The following is a 23,458-nucleotide window of genomic DNA, read 5'->3' as shown; positions in this document are numbered from 1 at the left end:
TGAGGGGTTCAAGAGAGGGGCAGTCTAATTGAGCCTGCCTCAGATCTGCCCTTGAAGGTCCCCCTGTCCCAAGAAACTCAACCTGATCAGGTTCAAGTTCTTCTAGGACAGTTCCTTCAGGGCTCTCAGAATCATCCTCCTGGGAGGGCTGATCCACCACCTGAGGCAGGGGGGAAGGCACAGCCTTAACCCTACTGCTCTTTCTCTTGGGTTGTGACTGGTCCATAGTTTCAGGATCCAGCACTTGTTCAGTGTTGCACTTTTTGGCCTGTGACCTGGTCACAGCAAGGACATGTGCATCTATCCCCAGCATTTCTGCATGGGTCCTATACTCCACTTCAGACCAAACTGAAGTTTCAAGATCATTGCCCAGTAAACACTCTACAGGAAGGTCTGAACTAACAACAACTTTCTTGAGGCCAGTTACCCCTCCCCAGGAGAAGTTAACAATAGCCACACTATGGGAGGTAGTGGCATTGCTAGCGTTGGTCACTAGGTAATTCTCACCTAGTATGATCTGTCCAGGGTCCACAAAAGCAGGTGTCACCATTGTGACACTAGCCCCAGTGTCCCTGTAGGCCTGAGCCATTCTTTGGTTGATAAAAGGTGTCTGTCTGTACTTGCCCAGGTTACTGGGGCCTACAGTAGAGGACAAAGCTAAGTCCCCATCACAGATCAGGACAGCCTGAGTAGGTACTCTGACTAGGCCAGAATCCTCCTCAGTTCCCAGGGTTAACCCTACTACACCCTTTTGCTGGGAACCACCACTTACAGCTGAACTAGGGGGTACAGTTGCCTTAGGGGCAATGGTGGCTGGGGGCTTATCCTTTTTGGTGCACTCACTAAACCAATGTGAGTTGGACTTACAATAGTTGCACCATGGTTTCTTTTGGCCTTCTTTCTTTTTATCCTTTTTGGGACCACCCTCCCCCTGAGCCTTTTGGGGGCCTGGTGAAGACTTCTGGTCTTTTTGTTTCTGCTCATTACCCTTCTGGTCTGCCTTTTTCTGATCACCGCCCTGGTTCTGGTTTTTCTGCTTAACTCTAGTCCTGACCCATCTATCTGCCTTCTTTCCCAATTCTTGGGGAGAAGTCAGATCAGAATCAATCAGGTGTTGATGCAATAGCTGGTTTTGACAGTTGTTAAGTATTTGTTCTCTCATGATCAAATTATACAATCCTGTATAGTCCTTAACCTTACTTCCCAATAGCCAGCCTTCCAGAGCCTTAGTGGCACAATCTACAAAGTCAGTCCAGTCCTGAGTCTGTGTCTTCTGGGTATCCCTGAACAACAACCTGTATTGTTCAGTGGTTAGGCCAAACCCATCAATCAGAGCACTCTTCAGGACAGTGTAATTATCTGCATCCTCATCACTAACTGTGAGGAGCTTGTCTCTTCCTTTCTCAGAGAAGGAGAGCCACAAGATAGCTGCCCACTGACTTTGGGGTACCTGCTGTACTTTGCAAGCCCTCTCCAAAGCAGTTATCCATTTGTGGATGTCATCCCCACTCTTGTAGGGAGGGACAATCTTGCTCAGGTTTCTATTATCATAGTGCCTGTCTCTATCTCTAGGAATGTTGCTGCCACCAGTGGGTTCTGACCCACTTAACTTTTGCTCTCTAGCCAGAGCAAGCTTCTCCTTGGCAAGGGCAAGTTCTTCCCTCTGAATCCTCAGATTAGCCTCCTTCATTCTGGCTTCATGCTCCTTTCTCTCAGGTGAAGTCATTCCCCTGTGAGAGGAAGCATTAGAGATGCTTGAAACATGGGAGTGGATGGATTCCCTTGAAGGGGATCTGTCCCTCCTGCTTCTCTGTGAAAACCTACGTGTGGGTCTGTATGGGGGGACCCCATGCAAACTCCCATGTAGACTTAGGTTAGCCTGACTAAGTCTCCTTACTTGGCCCTGGCTGTCTACCTCCCCATCTGAAGCCCCTTCTGACTCCTCTGTGGTGGGTAGACCCTCCTCTGTACCTAGGGTACCTGCCTGAGAGGCCCTAATGGTATCATACTCCTCTAGGAGCTGTCTTAACTGAAGGAGGGTAGGGTTTGCACCCCGTTTTATTCCTCTGGAGGTGCACAATTGTCTCATCTCCTGGAATGTTAAGGTATCATACCTAGAGGGGGTCTTCTGCAGACCTGCCCCTCCTGAGAGAGCATCCACTTGATCTTCTCCCAGAGGCATGATCTAGTGAGGGTGTGGTGTGTGCACCTACCTACACTAGTTGTTTCTACTAAACCTCTCTAGTAGTTGTAGTCAGGGTGTGTTACTCCCTTCAACCTACAACTACTAAGTCCAGTAGGACTTAAGTATAATAAACTATGTTATATGTACCTAGACAATATCTGTGTGATCTTTCAATTTGGTATCTCAAGATTACAATGGTATTACAACAGCAAGCTCAGATCCCAACCACTGCTCACCAATGTGAGATGTTGGCCTGATGTATGATGTCACTAGTTATAGTGTACACCTTATATCAGTCCAAATACCCTTATGGTGATTGGTTGTAAAGTCAACCTTATAGACCAGCTATCCTAGTGGTAGCATGGACAAGAGCAGTCTTAGGCTAAACTCTGAATGGCATGTGAAGCCAGCTGTGATACCATATATAATCCCTTGAATACCAAATGAAAGGACACCACAACAGATATATATAAAATAAAGTGTATTTATTCTAAGAAAACCCTCAGCACTCTTTATGAGATTAGAGGTAAGTACAACACAGTCGTATTAATGCATACAGTAAGTCACACAGGTAAGTAATACAGTTAGGCCCTAGGGGCCACGCAAACCATATACTAAGTAAGTGGTATAAGAACCACTGTCACGGAAATAGAATAGGCCTAGGCCTAGGGAATCGCTGGGGCTACACTAGACTACCACAGGATAGGAAGTGGGAGGCCCACGGGATTCGTGTGCAGAGTGGAAACACTCACGCGTAATGCGTAAAAGTCACTAGCAATAGTACAGTTTAGAAATAGATAGATTTAGGACACTTCCGGAGTAGCTAGGAAGTCGACACTTGAAACTTAGACACTAGGATAGTCACTATCCTGATGAGCACCGGAGTACCCAAGTTACCTAGCCCACAGGCTGCGGGTGCATAGGGTTGAAGTTGCGTCGGGTTTCGTCGTCGACTCCTATGGATGCCTGAAGGAAAGATGCTGACAGGCAGTCAGTGAAGAGAGTCCGGTGGATCCCAAGGCTGGGATCAAGAAGAGAGGAGACCTGCAAGCAGAGGGGACAGAGTCAAGATCACTAGCCAGTGATCACGTGGAACCAGGAAGGAACCAGACGATGTCGTGAAGGGTTGCAGGTGAAGGTGAAGCTTGTCGCTGCAGCCAGGAGGACCAGGAAGCGTCGAGGACGACCAGGACCAGGAGGCGAGCTGTCCCACGAAGGCTCTTGCTGTCGGCGGCGTCGAAGCTGGGCTAGGACTCACCAGGCCTTGGCAAGCGGAACCCACGAGGATCGGAGGACTTGCTTCAGGATCAGACCAGGAAGGTCTGGGGTGCTTCTTCTTTGCAGGGAAGCAGGAGCCAGTCTGGAGGAGCCAAACCAGCGCAGAAGATTTCAGGGTGCGTCGTCACAAAGGCCACTAGCCAGCGGGCAAGCAACCGGACAGACGCGGCAAGCAGGAAAATGCTGAAGGGCCCCACGCAGGACTCGTTGAGTGTGGGGGGCTGGTCTTCGGTGCAGATGGTGCTTGGGGGTGGGGCTTCTCAATCCCCGGTGCACAACTTCGAGGGTGCCTCAGAAGCTGCGCTTGAAGATACTAGCCACTTTTCCCAGGTAGCCGGTCCCACGTCGCTCGTCGCCTCCACGGATCTCAGCTCTGCTGCAGATGTGGATGAGGGTCGGAGAAGTCTGAGAGTCAAGGCTCTGGTCGGGCTCTGCAGTCGGTTCCTCGTAGAACGTTCGCAAAGCAAAGGGTAGTCTCTTGATGGTGCCTGTTTGCACAGGGTAGCCACTCCTTGGCCACAAGGGAGATTCTTCAGTCTTCTTCTTTCGTCGAATGTCGAAGGTCCAGAGTTTCTGTTCAGTTTTGCAGGTTCAGGATAATCTAAAGTCTTGAGGCCCAACTCCCACTCTTATACTAATCTGGGGGGCTGGGATACCTGCTAGGTCACGCCTTATGGGTGGGACCTGGGAGGGGGTGGTTACACCCACTTCCCTTTGTCCAGTTTCGCGCCAGAGCTGGGGCTGGAGTGCCCCAGCGCCGGTTTGAACTGGACTATGCAAGGAACACCTTGTGTGCCCCAGGCATGTCTCATTCCTTTCAGCCCACCCTGCCCGAATACACTAAAGGCTGTCTGGAGAGGTGCTAGCACCTCCCCAAGCAGGAAACCTATTGTCCAGGCCTCCCTGGCTGGGATCACTCCCAGCTGCAGGAGGTCAGACTTGTGTCGTGGCAGCAGCATCCATTTTGTGATGCTGAGGCTTTGGTCAGAGGCTAACAGTGAAGTATGATTTTAACATGTCTCTCCCTCTAGAAGGGGGGAATAATATCCTCATGTCCAGAAATGGTATGGGGGTATTATTCCACAGTGTTAGACTCCTTACACGACATGTTTCGATAAAGCCAAACCATAGTTACCATAATCGTCTAAGATTGTAAGGCACTTTAAGAGTATATGGTAGGCTATATCATAGAACAGCTATAAGGACATGGTTCCGAAAGCTGCAGACAGGCTCAGCTCATGCTAGAGCCCCATCTCACATGTTACCAAGCACTCTGCCTCCAGGATTGTTAAGGCCTGCTATAGGAGTGACTGATAGGTACACATGTGTCTATATGTATGCTAGGTATAGGAATACTACACCTAAGCAAGGGGTGATTACATCAGCCAGTTGTGTCAAAATGGAAGGCCAGGCCAGGGGTGGCACAATACATGCTGCAGCCCCTGGTAGGCCTAGGGTACACCTATGCCCTGGGTACCTAGGGTACACTGTACAGGGCCCAATAAGGTGATCCTATCCAAATGGGTTATGCACCTAAAGTACATAGTATTAATTTAGAGAGAGAACAGCAGGGCTGTGGGTCTGATTAGCAGGCCCACAGCCACATCTAAGTCGAAAACCAGATAAGCAAAAGCAAAAAGTGGGGGTGAACATAGAAAGCAGACCCTACTCTCCTACACCCACACCCTAAATCAAGTCCAATGCTGGATACTAGTGCAGGCAAACCAGGGCAGCTGACCCTCCACTGATAGACCAGTGATACAGAATCATAATGGCTGTTAGCAGAGTGCAGAGTAGGGCAAACCCGGAGTAGAAGGATACGAGTCCGATCACATGTGACACGCCTGGGGTGTGGGAAGGGCGGGGGATTAGTTGTGGGTGGGTAAATGTTGAACCGTGACTACATGGACCAATAGAAGAGACCTTTATGGACCAACAAGGATGTGTATTGTATTACTCCTATGCAGTGGGCAGAGGGAGATGGGGACCTGGGCCACCGATACCATATTCCAGACCACTTCAGGAAGTAACCGAAGATTATGGAAGGAACTCTTGACTATGTGTAATTTGTATCCAGAAGTCCTTTTTTGGAAGATTGTTTAAAACCCAATAAAGTTTGTTTAAAAAAAAACCAGTATCATCTCTAAAATAAGTAACTGGCATCCAACTAATTCATCAGCTGCCCACACACGAGGAGGTGGGAGCTATGCAGGTTCTGTAAAGATGCTGGCAGTCTGGGGCCTCCCACAACTGCCATGAACACAGAAGTGGGCCTGCACCAAATGCAGCTACAGAATAAGACAAGCGGTGGCGAAGCCTGCACCCTTGTGGCTGGGCTTACCGATCCTGCATGGACACGTCCTGCAGTAACAGACCTTGCACTCCGAATATCAGCATCCGGGGATCGCACCAACACATTGGATGTGTGAGGAGCACATCCCGACAATGCTTTTGTTGAGATGTCGTATTCTGCTTTGGAAGAATCTCTGGAGATTCCTGCAGTGACTGATCCTGCACAGCTCTGCATATGAATAACTAGAAGTTCAAATGGGTAACCTTCCCTTGAGAAGCCCTGCATCAACACATCCAGTGGACCAATCCTATGCTTACAGCTCTTGTACTGGGAGGGGAGAGATGTGGCGCAGCGGCCAGAGCGGCTGACTCAGGAGCGCGGGCTCACTACACGATCCCAGACACCAGTGGCAGATGAGCATCACGTGAGTCTGGCCAATAGCTCACTTAATCTCCCGGACCGCCCCCAGCGCCTTGACACCTTATAGGGTATGTTGCGCTTTACAAATATGGATTATTATTATTAGGACTGATGCTCTGCTGCCAAACGCCCAATACCCACATGTTCTGCACCCACAATTCCTCTATCCACTACCACATTCTATGGAATATCAAGCGTCTACAGCTAGTGCACGAATACTATGCACTCATGTTCTGCACCAAGCTAAAACATCTAGGGCACATAGTTTGAATCAATAGTTCAACTTCTGAGCCGCATGAACAGACAGTGGTTTGGGATCTGCTTCAGTGTACATTCAGGCAACTTCCGCTTACCTTGATGCAGGTCGCTAGATCTTAGTGTAAAGACCTATTGAATTCCCGCAAGTGGAGTGCATTAAACCTGGTCGTGGAATGCTTGGCTCAGAGCTCATACTCCGATAACAGACTTCTCCGATAACTCCCTCCTTTGTTTGCAGGTTGTGGTTGGATCACAGATTGGCCAAAGATGTCCTCAGTAACAGCACATGATGTTTTGGGATGAAAGAGGACGTCCTGGGGTGACATCCCTTAACCTCTCTTCCTAATGTCCCACACAAGAAACAGAGATGCTATGGGTGAGGGAGGGGGATTTTTTTGTACCTGGGGCTTTGTCCTAGTGAGATACCGTTGTGAGATCAGCCAATTACAGGCCTCTCGTCAGCTTACAGCAAAAAGCTACACAAGTGAGCCCTTAAAGGTTGGGAACTAGTTGAGCTGTGGTTGGTTAGCCAGAAGCAATCTTCCTACTACACACCACAAGTTTAGAGTGAAAGTAATAGTACATTTGAAAACGATTGTCCAAAGAGTGCACCTGTGTGTGCGGCATAATACTTGCTCCAGAAAAGGTGCAAACTAAACGTTTAATGAATAAATAGCATTTTGGCCTGGAGATGCGGTGGTCCATAAATGGAAACTTTGTGTTCGTTAGTAAGTTGTCGTTTGTTGCTGACTTCCGTTTTTTAATGTCGCTGTACACATTTGTTATATTACCTGGTGTGCACCCTTTCATTCTACAGTGACAGCTGTTATTGCCCATCTTTGCCTACTGTTGGTCGCTGTGGGGCGCCTGTGCTTAGACTGAGGAGGTGTTAAACATAGGACAACAAACAGCCCAGGGCACAGGGTCATTCAATACGTAATGTCTGACCTGCTTTCTACACATGAAGGGAGAGGGGTCTTTTTGATACAAAGGTACTCAAGAGAGGGGCCTCATGCAGAAGGCCTGCCCCTGGTGCCCCCCCCCCACAGGTTCAGTGTGCGGTACTGCCTACAAATGAGGATTGTTGCTGGTCCCTTAAATGCCCCCTACACTTAGGTCCGTCTCTGGTTCACCCTGCACACTGGGACATACCTGCACGATGCAGCCGGGGAGGCAGGCCTAAACCAGCAGCACTGATCAAAGACATGTGAGAGCGAAGGTCAGTATTGGGCAACATCTGAGCACTTCCACATAACCCCAGCAAGCTCTCAAGTGACCCTTTCCATCCGTGAGTGGCACTGCCAAACCAGGTCTTCACGTACCATTCTGAGAATCATCCTTCGGTTCAGCCCATTAGGACTGCATCTCCCCGATGAACGCAACGCAATAATGGAGCCGCTCAAGCGCCACCACGGCACTGGGTCTGCGTTTAGCCCCTCTGAGCCCGATCTCAACCTCTTCTTAGGTAAAAACGTCTGTGTGTGTGTTAGACTCGCCTCCTTCACCTCACCCAACACAACTAGTGTGTAGAGGATGCTCCATTGCCACCAACCTCCCATGTGCAGCTGGTTTCTCAAAATTAAATGCTCTTAGACTCCTAGACTTGCAATCTTGTAGATGGGTCACGGAAGAAATGGGTACATTTGAAAGGGACTAATTCACTACTAATCCTTTTCTGGTTCCGGAGTAGCGTGCTACTCGCCGAACAGCACTTCAACACCTCGTCAGGGGTAGCAAGCACTATATAAATGCAAACCTTTTGCTCTTCTATCCCTCCACCATCCTTCTCAAGCCAAATAATAGACTAGCATATCCACCACTCAAATTAATCTCACATTTCACTATTCGAATTCAACACTAATCCTTTATAGGTTCTGAACTAGCGTGCTTCTCACAGAAAAAGCGCTTTAACACCTCATTAGGGGTAGTAAGGGCTATATAAAGGCAATTACAATACATAGAATATTCTATATAAAGGCAAGTACAAAACATACAATATTCTATCACATATGCTTCTATATTTTACGCATTGGATTTTCCATGGAAACAGTTCCCAAAAGATCTATTGTACAGAAACGTGATCATTTTACATAACCTGTATTCCATAAAGAGCAGTGCACTTGAACAAAAAACTTTTCAGTCTCTTTGTATTTTCTTTCAGTCCTTTATTATCAAATCCAAATGAAATTTTACTAAAAAGCAGCCAACACATTTGGTTCTATTCGGGACAACAAGCCATGAGAACTTCTTCGGGGCTTCAAATATTTTATCGTGAGTGCTTCAAGGTCTCTTATATTGTTTCAAAAATGGACATCCATTTGAAGGAAGAGACAGATCACAGGCTTCCAGACGATGTTAGACCCGTATCAAGGGGAATCTGAACATTGGACCGACATTATCTATGAATGATTAATAACATGGTGGATCAAATCAGAGATATGGGATATGCTCAACAGAACCAGTTGAGAGTCCAGTGACTGAAGGAATTAGTAAATGAACTTTGAAGCAGGTCAAGAGGTTGTTTAAGCAAAGGTTTGCAGCTTAGATTTCCCGAGTAGTGACGTGGTGGTGGGGGAAAGGGGCGAGTCAGCATATTCTGTTGATCAAGGTGAGGATGTTTAGGGTAAGGCTTTCACTTTTGGCTGTCCCAGAATACCATTTCAGAAATGGTGGTGACCACGGGGTGCAGAGAGCTTACATGTTGTGCCCTTTTTTGGATACACCAGAGTAGAGCCAGTCTGATGACTTACCTGCTGCAATGGCCATCGCTTCACACAAAGGCAGTGTCTGTACTACGTTCAGAAAGGTACATTTGCAAGGTAAATACCCCAAATCAGTTCCAGAACTGGAAAAGGACTGTAAAAGTGTGACTAACTCCCCAACGTTGTTCCAGTTTCTTCCTGACCAAATAAGGGATTGCTCCTCAGAGTCCACTAAGACCTGCTGTGCAGATAGGGCTGGTGGGTGTCCGAAAGCTAGTCTTCCAGAGGAGAGGGGACATCACCTGAAGTCTAAGAAACTTGCTAGAGCAGCTGCGGGTCTGACTAGTGTCTAGAACCCGGTCTGTCTGAGAGAACGTCCAGGAGAGTTCCTGGTGCAAAGAAAATACAGAAGAAGCAGACGTGTGCGCGGGAGTGCTTCCAGTAACAAATTGAGAGAGGTCTCCCTGCATGGTTGATTTGGTGAACTAAATGAAGCAACATCCATTGTGCACATCAGTGAGACATCCAGCATCTCTGCTCTGACCTCAGAAGCCTGGAGCCGCTGCACGGCGTGACCACTACATATCCTCCAACAACCTGAAGGACTCACCTGCCTAGCAGAAGAACACCACCCCTACCGTACTGCAACTGTGACATGACCCAAGATCATTATCCAGACATGAATTCCACTCTCCATCCTCTTTAACAAGTAGACACATCATGCCAACGAACACTAGACTCCAATGTCCCAGGCACATTTCGGCTAGGCTCTAAATAAAATGTGTCAGTTTGTAATCAATCAACAAATAAACAGTGTGCTGCTCCTCTAGTTACAACCACCATCCCCAGATCTTCTTTCATCTCACCCAAAGACATGCTCGGTGTATAGATTTCATCAAATTCACAGGACTAATACAATGCATGCAATCCATTATAATAACTAGCTTGATGTGGTCTATGGTCTTACTTCCTAATGTCCCACCAAAGCTGCTTCTACACTTGGCTTGGGTGACATGAGGAATAACCTGTTAGTTTAATTTGCTCTCACCCATCTTCTTGGTGATTCCCTCGATGAGCTGGGCTACGAGCTGGTGGCCACTGGCTATTAGCGCCTTCTCCTGCGCCAGCTGCTCCAAATTGCCATGGATAGAGGCGTCAATCTTCTTCTGGCTATCCTGCAGCTTCTCCTGCTGAGATAGGAGATCCTCCTGGCTGCTCACCACCTTCTGCAGAGACTCTGACGTCAGTTCCTTCAGCTCCTCTTGGCCCTCCTGTTAATACACAAGAGTCCAGTCACATGGCATCTGCAGAGGCTTTTAGTGCCTTCAGTAAAGCAATGCCAATGTATAGTTCTTGCTATAGCAATATAGGTCATCAATCACATGCATAAAATGAGATAAATTATATTCAAAGCGCTAAACCGTGGAATGAAGGGGAAACCCCCCCCCACAGAGTTTAAGTTCCTTCCCTAATCACCGCAATGAAATGCTTTCAATTTTATAAGGAATCTATAAAACCATTGATCTTCCGATAGCTTACTAGAATATTACTGAATGACCAATGGGGACATCACTCTAGCAAACAATTACTAAGCGTCTCCTATTACCATACCACACCACACCATTCAGGGTCAAGAAAGGAGGCCATGTCACATAAAATATAAACCTAGTCAGTGGACACAAAGTTCAGAGAGGAAGAAGGGTAAATCACCTAAAACACATACAATTCCCAACAAATACCTTAAGGAGCTTCATTGCCTCCAGTTGGTTCATAGCGGTGGACACCAGGGTGTTGACCGTGAGCTCGGTTCGACGTCTGAAGTGCAGCTGCCGTGCAGCATAGCACACTGCACGGGCCCGGTTACTGACAATGTGGTAGGCATTCCAGGTGTTTGGGTCCATCCCCTGGGTACATTCTGCTAGGGTCTGTTTGGAGAAAGGAAGATTTGTTGGACCACAGAAACAGAGAAGAACCAGGAAAGTGGGGATTAAAGGAAGTGTAAGAAAGTTACAAAGTTATTTATGGTATGAAGTAAGAAATATTGGTTTTACCACGGACCAGGTCACTGAGGTGTGGAAACGCACACTAGAACGGTAAGCAAGAACAATATCAGAGACATGGACGCAATGGGATGTGAATTCTGCACACAGACGGACTTGTACTCACATGGATTCGCTGCAACGATGCAAGCCGCAACTGCTCTAGACACTCATCACCCACTTGTAAAGGACACTGAAGAAAAATGCCACACATTCCAAGGCATGTCCACTCCTACAGGGGTCAAACCTCAAGACCCATCTCTCACCAGCGTGCAGAAACCTCTGCCTGGAAAAAACCATCAACTGCAGATGATCATCCCAAACGCTCAGAGGTCAAAAATATGACAGCCTGTGTGCTATGCAAACCAGTGCAAGCGACTGACAGGAAACTATTACTTACACATCGGGTCACGTTGGTAGCAGAGGCTAAGGGCTTCAAGGTATCCACCCCCAGGAAAGGAAACTATGGCTGCTAATATCATACTACATTTGTATGTATTTTTGGAGCATGTGGATCCCAAATACTGCATCGTGGATCCTGGAAGATGCAGGAAGCACGAGCAGCACCAAACAGATCATGTTCCAGTTAAGGTTAAACGTATTATCTGTTTACTAGAGTTTGGGAGTCTGAAACTGTAGAGCATGATCATGCTGAGGACTTATCTGCTGTTACGAAGGCTCTTTTAACAGGGGATGCAGGTGCCAGGGTCATGGAGCTTTCCAAATGCAAGTCATTCGGAGCCTGAAGTTAGGAACAGCAATGTGTGAGGGAGGGTGTGATGTATAGTAAGGGGGTGGTGCTAAAGATTAGTTTGGGGTAAGTAACAGATGGTGGATTGGACTATGCTAGGATGAGAAAGTTAAGCCCCAGTTACCTGAAACCTTTGAGAAAACCCTGTGCAGGATTACACTGAATTGCTTAGGGCTTGCAGAGATGTTATCTGCTGAGGAGGAGGGCTTTTATGAAGTGTTTAGTTGTGTGGAAGGCGGGAAGGGGAAACAGTTTCAAGTGTTTATAAATAATAATATGCAGAGCTTGTCTAATGGTAACTGATGTAGTAGCGCTACACACTTCAGCGTCACAATGGAGAAGGAGAGGGTGAGCGGGCGGGCACAGGGTCTCCATTTTAAATAGGTGAGCATCAGGGAGCGTTCTCCACATACAACTGAAACACACTTCCCAACGTCCCTGGGGTCTGAGCGACAAGGCAAAAACGTGGACATCTGCGATATCGCTGGGAGCGACGTAAAATATGGCACTGAGATGGCCACTAGAATGACAGGGAAGAGGTGGCTTTGGGTACCGCACATTTACCCCAAAACAACCCTAAGCATATCTATTCAGAGTCAAAAGGAACAATGTCTCATACCTCAGGAGCATAAAGTGAAATAGGTGCACGACATTTAGCACAGAGAGAGGGCGCACAATGCACGATACAGAAGTAAAACAAACAGGTTAACCACGTTCCTGTATAGTGCTTCATATCACACATTTGGTGTGTCTAAACACAGTGTATAACAGACAGACCACTGTAATTATTGGATTCTGCAGCAAATTCCATATACTTATGCCTTTCTAGCAGCATTATTTCGGCAAACCTGCCACACACTTTGGCCTTCTAGGGCCAGATAATCCCAGTGACCCTTAACATGATTAGCAGACATTTAACCACAGGGCAAACACGGACACGCTTCACGCCAGTGATTGCCCCCAGGCATTTCACCAACTGCAGCGCTATTTAATTAGGTGCTATTACACAAGAAATGTTTGTTGGATTCACCTTGGATACGTGGATTAAGCAAGTAAATAACACATACACACAAAAAAAGGATGCAGTTTACGACAAAATGAAACTCATTAAGTAGCTCATATCAATGTATAGATTGAAAAAGGGCGTTTCGTACTCGCGCAGTGTGTCAACGGGTGTATATTTAAAAAGAATAACTTTTTGTACAAATCCATATACACTAGCTGAGCTAAACAACCTGGTCAAGAACAACGTTTCTTAAAGTATCAGCAATTTGGGCTCTGCACTACATTCCATAATTTGTTGTCCCAACATAATGTCTTTAAGATCAAGGCGTACAAAAGAACTCCAGTGACGTTTCGACCCGCCAGAAGTAAGTATCAGTAGTGTATCAGAAAGGGGTCTTCATCAGGACAAATAATGGGAACACCCTGTGTATCAGAAATACATGTTTCAACATCTACTGGGTAAGAGAAGAATTTACTAACAAAGGTATATGTAAAAGTGAATTAGAGATTTATCAGTAAAAGTTGCATCCTGAGTGAGAATTAAAGAAAAATGTTAAGTAATAAAAAATGATGACCAAGGTTCCTGAAGGATGCCAAAAGATATATCCGTATGTAATTGCCAAAAAGCCCATTGAAAACTACCTGCATCAAGCTGGTGGCTTCTTCAAACTGGCTGTGGCGTTTGAAAACACCTGCCGATGTGCCACGTATAAAGGAGTCATTTCCACATACATGCACGTGGAGGCAGGGGGAGTGAGAACCCTACTCCCAAAATGGCCAACATGAATAGCATTCTAGGCCTCGGAGTGGGACCGCCTAAATATAGCATCCTGTCAAAACTCCACAGGGCATACATTTATTGAGCCATAGAAACTTAAATTGTAGATGCAAATCGACCATAATGTAACAGGAAAGTGGGTACAGAATGGCTACTTGTGTGCCATAAGAATATTACAAATAACAATGAAGGGATAAATGCAGTGAAGATAAAACCAAAACAATTGTATAACTTAAAACAATTACAAGCAAGACTGAAATCATACAATGAGGTAGGACCCTAGTAATGATGAAATTGAACAAAAGGACATGGAATTTAAGTATTCCTGCAAGGTTAGGCAAATATCTAACATAGGGGGCATGCTTATTCGTTATTGAAAGTAACCGCTTGTAGATTGATTTCCTCAAGTTTATTAAGGCCTTTGTGACCAGTATTTAAGAGATGTATCCATTAACACTCTCTTAGTTAAGTGTAGCAGATATATCACCTCCTCTTGGGTTTTTAACATTTTTTTCAAGTACAAACTACCTTAACTCATCAGCCTTGTGGTTGCAGCTGGAAAAAATGTTCCAATAGCAGTGCTCCCCGAGTAGCACAGCTGAAACGACTGCAATATTGCAAGATCTTGGCTTTTACTTTTTGTCTGGTTTGCCCCACATGAGCAAGAACACACGGACATTTGATGATGTAAATGACATCTGCTCTATTACAATTGGTGCGATTATGCAAGGTAAATTTCTTGTTTTTGAATTCAAATTCCTTACATTCCACAGTCAAACCACAAGCTTTACAAGCCCCACATATATAACCTCACATATATAATGACAATGAACTGGGGTAAGTTCCAATGGGCTCCATAGGTACTGATAAGGATAACAATGCTTCGACTACATGGTTTCATATATTTTTCCCTCTTAAATGCAAATAAAGGTTGGTCTGTGGTGTCAATATCATCATGGATCAGACTTCAATGTTCACTGGAAACTTTCTTGATCTCACTGCTACCGGAGCAAATGTTAGTCTGCCCTATTGGCGACCTTATTGGGTTTAGGTTCCAGAATATACTCACTAGGGAAATACCAGGCTTCTTTTCTGGCTCGCTTCACCAAAACCAAAGCCGCTCAAGTAACCTGGAGATCAGGACAACTGATTCTGAATAATCCTGCGATGTATTCAATAGCTTACTCCACGTATAAAAAATTATTCCAACAGAACCTTTTCTTGTGTAACATCATATGTTGCCCAGGTTCTGAGGCACACAGGGTTACCCCATAGTTGATGAAACTTTAATAAGGTGCTACAGTGCACGTGGCAAAATGTCAAACGGAAAAAAAAAAGTATGACACAAAGTCCACAAACCCCTGAAAATACCCCTTTTATTACAACTCAAAGCACTGACGAAGGACAGTAGGCTGCTGGCCTTGCCACCTCAGCCCGTAAGCTGCAAGTCACAGTAGACGTCAGTCAACAGTAAGGATGTCATTCATCGAGACATCAAATGTAGAGCATAATGCAATGAAAAGTGACATGTGGAAGAAAGGAGGATTAGAGTTTATCATACAATAGTAAAAGCAATATTATGCGGGGTAACTCCCAGGTAGATATTGACCAGGGTGGATTCAGGCAGCTCCAGGGTGAAGCAGAGGGTGCCACCTCACCCTGGTTATACCCACCAGGGAGCACTGTCCCTTTTGGATAATACTACTATCTTAAATCAGAGCCTTAAGATTTGGGCTGAAATTCACAAAATAAATTGTTATAGAGTGTGCTTTTAATGGAACTATTTTGGAAGAAGGTTAAAAGAAGCGCAGTTGTTGGATTATTGGTGTCGAGAAGGCTCTGCCATTTCTGTCCCACTGAAATGCATGCTATTAAAAGCCTGGTTAGAAGGGTTCCCTCTAGGGGTACATAGAAAGAGTGATAACAGATTTTGATCACTATACAGATCATTTGTGGGAGGTGACATTTTATGGATTGTGGGGAGTTCGCCATGTGAAAATTGTTGACCCTCTGCTGGGATTTAACAAGCCATGTTTGGGAGAAAACGGTCCTCTCATTGAAATGATGGTAAATGCGCCAGACGCTAAAAGGAGGAGACCTCATATCAATTCACAAATATCCTCTTCACCCAGGAGTCTAAAAAGTCTGATATAGCTAGAAAAGCATGCACTTTTCACAGGAGAAGCAGACCGTCAGTTGATTCCATACTTTCACTTTGTCTTGAATCAACACACCCTTTTTTCTCTTTTTAACCTGATGCCTGCTCTAAATTTCTTGCATCCTAGTAATATGGCCCCTGCTGGTTTTTTTTTATCTTGATGTTTGACCGAATATGATTGTAATTTATATCAATCCTCTTGTTTTTAGGTAGGATTAATAATCCTTCTGCACTCTAGTCTTATTGTCATGTCATTGAATACCTTTGCTTTTTTCCGATTTGTTGTTTTTAACTGGTCTGTGTCTTTGCTAAAATTGCAGTGGTTTATAATTAACCACACAATAAACAAAGATATCAGTTGATTACTTATTAGAACATTGGAATGTTGAATGCTCCAGGTTTCTAATGGCTGGTAGAAGTCTGGATAGCAACATTCCAATTTTTTTTTTATTTCACAGCTGTTGCTGTGAACATAGGCCTCTCGGAGCCTGAAGGGATTTACACATCCCAAGGCTCAGAGAGTCCTTTGTTTTACAAATTAGAACCCTTTGCCCTCTAGGGGGCAGAATGTTCTAATAGCCTTAAAGCCCTCCATAGGGGGCTCTACCAGCCATTAAAGGCCCGCTTCCTTGTTAAAGGCACTCGCCTTCAGCTCGGGCCTATAAAAGGGGATCTGACCTTTGATGGCCGGTAGAGCCTGCAACGTCGGGCTCGAAGGCTATAGTAGTGTTCAACTGCAGCTTCACCAAAGAGTTCCAAACAACTAGAGCACAAATAATCATGGCAATACGGAGTACACTTGAACGCCATGTTGCTGGAATAGGAGCTGTGGAATGGAAATATTTCTCAATGGAGGAGACTGCAGTAAATCAACATAATGATCGGTTTCATTTTGTCATTGAAATTACGGTTAGTCCTCTGGAACGCTAAATGAGAACATTTTCTATAAATTCCTGTATCTTCCTCATTCGTGTCAGAAAGAAGTCTGGCAGGCCAAGTATAGCATGTGCAGCAGTCTGGAAGTCGATTCCCCAGTGGTCTACAGTAGCTTCACCACAGATTTCTGGAGTGCTAGAATTTTATATCAATGAAAAATGGATGCCATGCTGCAGAATAAGAGGTTACATTTTAATTTAAATATGGAGCAGGTTTAGGTAAATGAACCTTGAGGTGTTGATGAAGATATGAAACAAGTTGGTTCAAAATATGCAAATACAGGTATAGATTTTCAGTCGCTGATGGTATAATACATTTTAAAGGGCTGAAAACAGTTAATGAGGGCGATTCCGAACCAAGTTCAGCATCCCCTTTCCACAACAGTTTCCTCAAACTAGTAATCCACTCTCATTTAGTACAATCCTAACTTTAACGTAGTAACATTTTGGTAAAGTTTTTTTAATCTTCCATTTAAGCTTGCAGCTGTAGTTTTTCAAAGGTTCCGGAGCCCGTTTTCAGACAGATGTTTAAAATGAACAGATTTAGCTTCCCACGGGTAGTGAGCACCTTCAAATTATTTGCTGCTTTGACAATTTTACTTTTTACCTAACCCCCCAAACCCCCCCCCCCCCCTCTCTTTTTGTCAATAACTACATCTCCCTGCTGCGCTCGGGTACGTTGCAACCACTGCTGCGCCAGGAGTGGCAGGCCCTCCGAAACTCCCACTGCCATTGAACAACGCGATCACATATTGGAAACGTGCTACCCGCTATTCACGCTCCCGCATTCCACTGTGTGGCCTACTTACCCCAGCGGACACCCTCACGCACACAGGCCTCATACTGTGGGAAAGAGCAGGACGCCCACCGTGGACGACCCGTTCAGTGAAGGGGTGTTATTGAAGCACCAAGAGTTGTTGCGGCAAGACGAAATCCCGGAGGCCCCTTTTCCCGCGCATGTGTAGTACAATCCATTGTATGGGAACACATTGGTCGCCAGCAGGGTTGAAATCAGAAACACATACATGGACTATGACGGTGCACGGTGAAGTGTCGCTCAAGTGTCCCCTGCCACACCCCTCTCCTCCAAATCCTCCGCACCGTCACCTGGAGGGTGCTTTAGCAACTCCAGAAGTGCCATCCATGCTTGCGCCATTTCCTGAGACTTCTCACTTCCACTACGCCGGGCCAGCTGTAGCCTTTAATTCCCTTCACTCCCAGCCCATTTCACCATCTCCCTGTTCCACCTCACTAAACGAATAGCCTGCCTCGCCTTCCAATGGGAGGTAATTTCTCGCTTAGCCAGGATCAACCCCAGATCTATAAACCGGCTAGTAACTTTGGAAAACCCTAAACTATTCATTACCCTTCACCTGTGGGTCACTACCCATCCTCTGAGTTTCCCCACACCCCTGCCGTTCCTTGCCACTGCCACAGAGCGACTGTCATTTTCCATGGTCTCAAACAGGGTCCCCTGGCCTACCTAGACACAGCCAACCCAGACTACGGACCGAGGCTAGTTTGCTTTGAGGATGGAGTACATTAGAACAACGGTGCAGGATCTTCGATGCCAGTGTAAGTCTGAAATGTCAGCGGGAGAATCTAAGGGGGAGGCCTGTGTGAAGACAGCAACCAAAGAGTCCCAGTCGTGTGCAATCGAGTGTTTCTGTAAAACAGCCGGCTCACCCCGGTGTGGCTGCACGCTAATGGAAGAGCCACTCTGGCTCAAGTCTGGACTGCTGGTGCGGGCGGCTCTTCCAGTTGATTGTGAAGTGCCTTTCGAAAACCAACTTTCACCTCTGTGTCCTGTGGTAGGTTCGACCATGTGGGCCCCTGTATGCGTCATCCACCCCTAATCGGCATCAGCCCTCATCACATTGGGGTTGTAATGAGGAGGAGGACCTCGAGGCACTTTTGCCAAGCTGAGGTCACGCCCACAGGGCTTTGAAATCCTAAGCCTGGCATAGTTCAGCTCAAGCAGCACATTTAGCTCATGTCTTGGCTGACCAAGAAGAGTGTCTGTCAGGATTGCTCAGCCTGACAAGACACTTTTCTGGAAAAAGGTGAGGGGGTATGGCCTCTTCACCCATATGGATGGGCAGCGGCTCTCAGACCAATAACCTATAAGTGACCCACAAGACCAAAGTACACGGGGCAGGTCCACCTCCATGGTGTGACACGGGGAACAGAGGGCGGGCGCTCCTGGGTAGATCCTGTGAAGGCGATGCGGGGTAAGGTATGCTCAGTTTAGGATGTTGAACTAAATATATTTAAAATATGAAATTACTAAAGACCGGGTGTGGCTAGAAACCGAGCTAGGTCTGCTTCCCATTTTGTTCACAGGGAGCCCCTTAATTGGCCCCACTGCTGGGTGTGAACTTTGTAAAGCAAACAGACCAGTTTACTGCAGTCTCCCATGTTGCAGGGCAGGCTTCTCCAAGGAGTGGCTTGTAAGCTACAGGTAGCTCTCCTGCCACCTGTAAGTAGCTCTCCTGTGTGCAGCCCAACCTACTACATTTAAAGCTCTTGCTTGGTTGAATATATGGAAACCAAAATTAAAAAGTGTGTATTTGAGACTCACAATGTGTATTTTCAGAACTCATAAGTTAATAGTAGGAGAAAAATGTTTGGGGTTCCAAAATATATTTCAAGCTGATATTGGAGTGATAAAATCAGGTGGCTACCAGGGACTTTTTCCCCTAACAGTTCTACCTTGATGCTCTGGCACTGCAGCGATGGCTGCTATGTATTACCCATGTAAAGGCATTCCAACGGACAAAGCCTTTTTTTACAGTACTGCTGGCAACTCTGCTGATGCATGGAGGTGACCAATGCTGGTGGTCTTGTATAGAGTGGTAACGAAGGTAATCGTGTCTGATGCGGTCACTGTTCTAAAACTAATGTTAGTAGCTCAGAATCCTATTCATTGAACAAAAGTAAAGGTTGGAGAGCCCTGGTGGAGGGAGTCACAGACTTCTGAGAGGAATGGGGGAGTAAGGGGCAGCTGGCTCCACTCTTGGGGATCCTTTTCTTACTCAGGACGTTCTCGGGTCAGAGGGTGAAGTCTTTGTAAGGTATGCAAGCCCCTCCAAAATACTGAAGCATTAATATAAATTAACTGAACTTAGTTTTTATAAGAGTTCATACCAAAGTTATGACACCCTGTACTTAACTGGAGGCCTTCGACGTGGGTCCATTTCAGCCTATTTTCTTCTTTCTTCTTTAAGGCTTTGGCATTTATTTGGAACAGTGACAGAATACTGATTTAAACAAAGCATCCCTTCTAGAACACAGAACATTTCAACTTGTTCTACGTCAGGCATGAGTGACTCACCAGGTCATGTATCTTTTCCTCTGAATCGTGATGCTTCTGGTTTTTCTTTTCCATCATAAATGTCAAACTATGTGCACCGGAGTGCACCCTACAATGGACAACTCTTTCTCGGTTTGTAAACGAGCGCACGACGTGTGTGCTGCCTCTGTAACTGAAGGCAAAGCCGTGGTAACCATTGGCAAAACCAATGGGTCTTGTTTATGCAAGACATAATGGCATTTGCAATGTTTACGCCATGTTTTACAGCAGTGCAGCGTGGGGGAAAGTAAAGAAATGCTTGCCATGGCGTAAGGTTTTTTTTTTTCTTCAAACTTCCTACCATCCTGCACAGCATCTGTGCCGTTATACACATGGCATTTCTTTTTTATTTAAATTTACCTTTTGGGGGGCAGGAGGAGGCAAACAACATGGGATGGGGTAGGAGAGGCAAACATGGGATGGGGCAGGAGGTTAAGAAGGTGCAATCAACAACAAGGAGAGAGAGGACAAGTAAAGCTGTAGGGAGCGACTGCTGATGTAATTCAAAAATAGAATGGCGAGTTCCAAGTTCAAGCCACTGACAACCTTTTGTAGAGAATACAACCTACACCCATCCCAGTTTCTAAAATATGCACAACGGAGGCATGCATGGCTAGCCGAAGGGCTGTTGGCTACTCAGATACCGGGGTATGCTCCATTAGAGGGGGCATTGCTACAAGAACAGATAACAAAGGAAGCAATTTCACTCACATGTGTAACATGGAACAACAACATGCCTGATAACCTGGTTGCGCTTCGAAAACGAGATGTGGGAGAAATGGAGGACATAGATTGAGAAGCCACATTGATGCACCCCAGGGAAGTGGCTATCAAATCCAGACTGCGTTTAATTCAGTTTAAAATCCTGCCTTGGGTATATTATGATACATATAGATTGCACAATATGGGTAAAGTGGCAACCCAGACTGGTCCACGTAGTCATGCCTCAAAGGGAGACTTTTCACACAATATGGGGATGCTCCCACATTCAGGGCAATGAGGCTGAGATAATAAAAGCTTAGCGCCATTTTAGACATCGCTCTTCAGACAAATCCCAAATGCATTCTATTGGGAATGCCGAATGATGTATAGCCTCCATGTTTTCAATATTAGTATTTAGTGCCCTTGGTTTGATGGTGGCTAAGAGACGTGGCTAAGCGATGGGGGGGCGAGACTGATGTGTCCACTATCGAAGAATGGACGTGGGGCATGGACGTGGGGCATGGACCTCTACATGGTGGCATTGCAGGTCACCTTTTACAGTAGGGGCTGACCCCTCAAATTTCCCAGAGCCTGGGGCCGGTGGATGGATTACTATGGACTTAGGCCGATAGATGGGGCCGAAGGGCCCATGGAGAGCGTAAGACCTTGCACAACACAAGGGGGGGGAGATGGTCATTTGAAGCATGCACAATACACTGTATGCTGGGATATGATGTTGGTTCAACGTATACTCTGGAAAATTCTAGAGGATATACTATATTTTTTCAATCAATTTGCCACTGCTTGGTAAACTACAACTGTTTCAATGTTTTAATAACTTCACGGTTGTTATAAAATAAAAAAATATTTAAAAAAATATATAAAGTCGGAACACAAAACACTCCCTGTCCAACAACCAACACAAAGGGCAGGAGGGGGCAAGCAACACGAGAGGAAGCAAGGGCGAGAGAGGGCTAAGAACATAGGATAAGCAATAATGTGGGAGAGGGGGGAGGGAGCAACAACACCGGAGGTGGTAAGGCGAGCAACAAACAGCAGGCAAAGAGGACAGGGCCAACAAGTAAAAGGAAAACAAAAGTACATCTGAAACCGCAGTGGAAAAGACACCGTGAAACAAGGAAGCAGTGTTGCATAGATTCTGCTGGTAAAGCAGGACTGTGTAGGAGGACGACAGGACATCAGAGTGTCTCTCGTCAACATCTGTACCTGTCTACCCAAATCCTAGCTAGCTCACAGTGCCTCACCACAACGTCTACTCTACCCAGAGTAGCAGTTGATGTTGGCAGCCTCAAACATGACTCTAGTCCCAAGTGAACCGTGGAAACAGATCCTACCCCTTTCTTTGCTCACCCAATCATGCATGCATGCATGTGTTAACACACAAGAAAGACACAAAGAAATTTACAATACATTTATTGAAACTACTGTAGTCTATTATGTAGCAAATGTGCTGTGTTCATTAGGTAGATGCAACTAAACAAAGTAATCAGCATTACTAACAGAGGATATAGGACAAACACCCCAACCATGGCAAACTGTCTATCTGGCAAATCTATCCTTGTTGTATGAGCAAAGGGATTTATATGTGCTATCTGGGATTAGGCTCCGACCCCATACCTGGAGTATGTAGGGAGGTGGTCCAAATTGTGAGCTTAAACTCAGTTTATGCTGAGCTGCAGGCCAGCCAATGCTTTTATTCCAAAACAGTCTTCTCTGCCGGAATGCTCCTCTCTGTCCCCCAAGGAGACAAGACACAGCTTGTATGACAAAAACCATGTGTTGGAAGATGCAACTGTGCAACCGTGTTACTTCTAAAAGTTAGGAGCTGATGCTGAACAAGCAAAGAAAACAGTAGGTTTTGTATTCCGAGCAATACAACATATGCAGGCCGAATCCCAAGAAGAGTCCTTGAATAACTAGCAACATGTACAGCGTATTCCCAGAACAATGTTGCTAAAACTAAATGTATTATATGTAGCTATGCAGAGCTGAGTCAGCCTAAAACGTGTAAAACACTAACCTAAGAAAGAACCAAAGTAGGCCCAGAAGGGAAATCACTACAGCAGTACTTGGGCCAAGCTCCAGGGGAGGGACAAACACAGGAAGAGGAAGTGTAGTCAGGAATAAGAGTGACGATTAGGCCAACCAACAGTAATCTCCAGTCCCCTGTAAGCTAATAGAATGTCTCACAAATGACAGCGCATGGCCTGTGTCAGGCGAGACCAAAAACGACTGTTGTAAAAAGTTGTAGTAAAGACACCTGAAACTTGTAGCTGGCAGGCCAGACTAAAAAGTAATAGCCTAGCACTTATACCAGAAGGGTTGGCAAGCACGGCTCCTTGGCATTTGTCAAGCTCGTAGCTCGCACATTTGTCTGCTGTCCCTTCACCTAGACCAGGACTTCTGCACGACTGGTATTCCTGCGCCGTCAAATAAGCAATCCCATACAAACCAACCTCCCATTCGCAGTCTTGCAGGATTAAGGGGGGGATTAAGGAGATGGCATCAGCTGGACCCACAAATTTCCCACTGCACACCCCTCCTCGTGGATACAGGGCAGGTAGTCTGTCCAGTAGCTGGT

The 23,458-nt window shown here is 46.0% G+C and overlaps 1 protein-coding gene across 1 annotated transcript in view; it reads right to left on the bottom strand.

Moving 5' to 3' along the window:
- Positions 1 to 23,458, bottom strand: part of LOC146830557 (protein brambleberry-like) — a 204,490-nt gene that overhangs the window by 136,880 nt on the left and 44,152 nt on the right. The window contains exons 4-5 of the mRNA XM_085604049.1: positions 10,876 to 11,061; positions 10,185 to 10,407 (exon numbers count right to left, since the gene is read on the bottom strand). Of these exons, the coding sequence (XP_085460175.1) occupies positions 10,185 to 10,407; positions 10,876 to 11,061 (409 nt within the window). The remainder of the gene's footprint in view (positions 1 to 10,184; positions 10,408 to 10,875; positions 11,062 to 23,458) is intronic.

The sequence above is a fragment of the Triturus cristatus genome, chromosome 5_1 (assembly GCF_964204655.1).
Source record: "Triturus cristatus chromosome 5_1, aTriCri1.1, whole genome shotgun sequence".
NCBI lineage: Eukaryota > Metazoa > Chordata > Amphibia > Caudata > Salamandridae > Triturus > Triturus cristatus.
The sequence above is the reverse complement of the archived record's forward strand: the minus strand, read 5'-3'. Positions and strand labels throughout refer to the sequence as shown.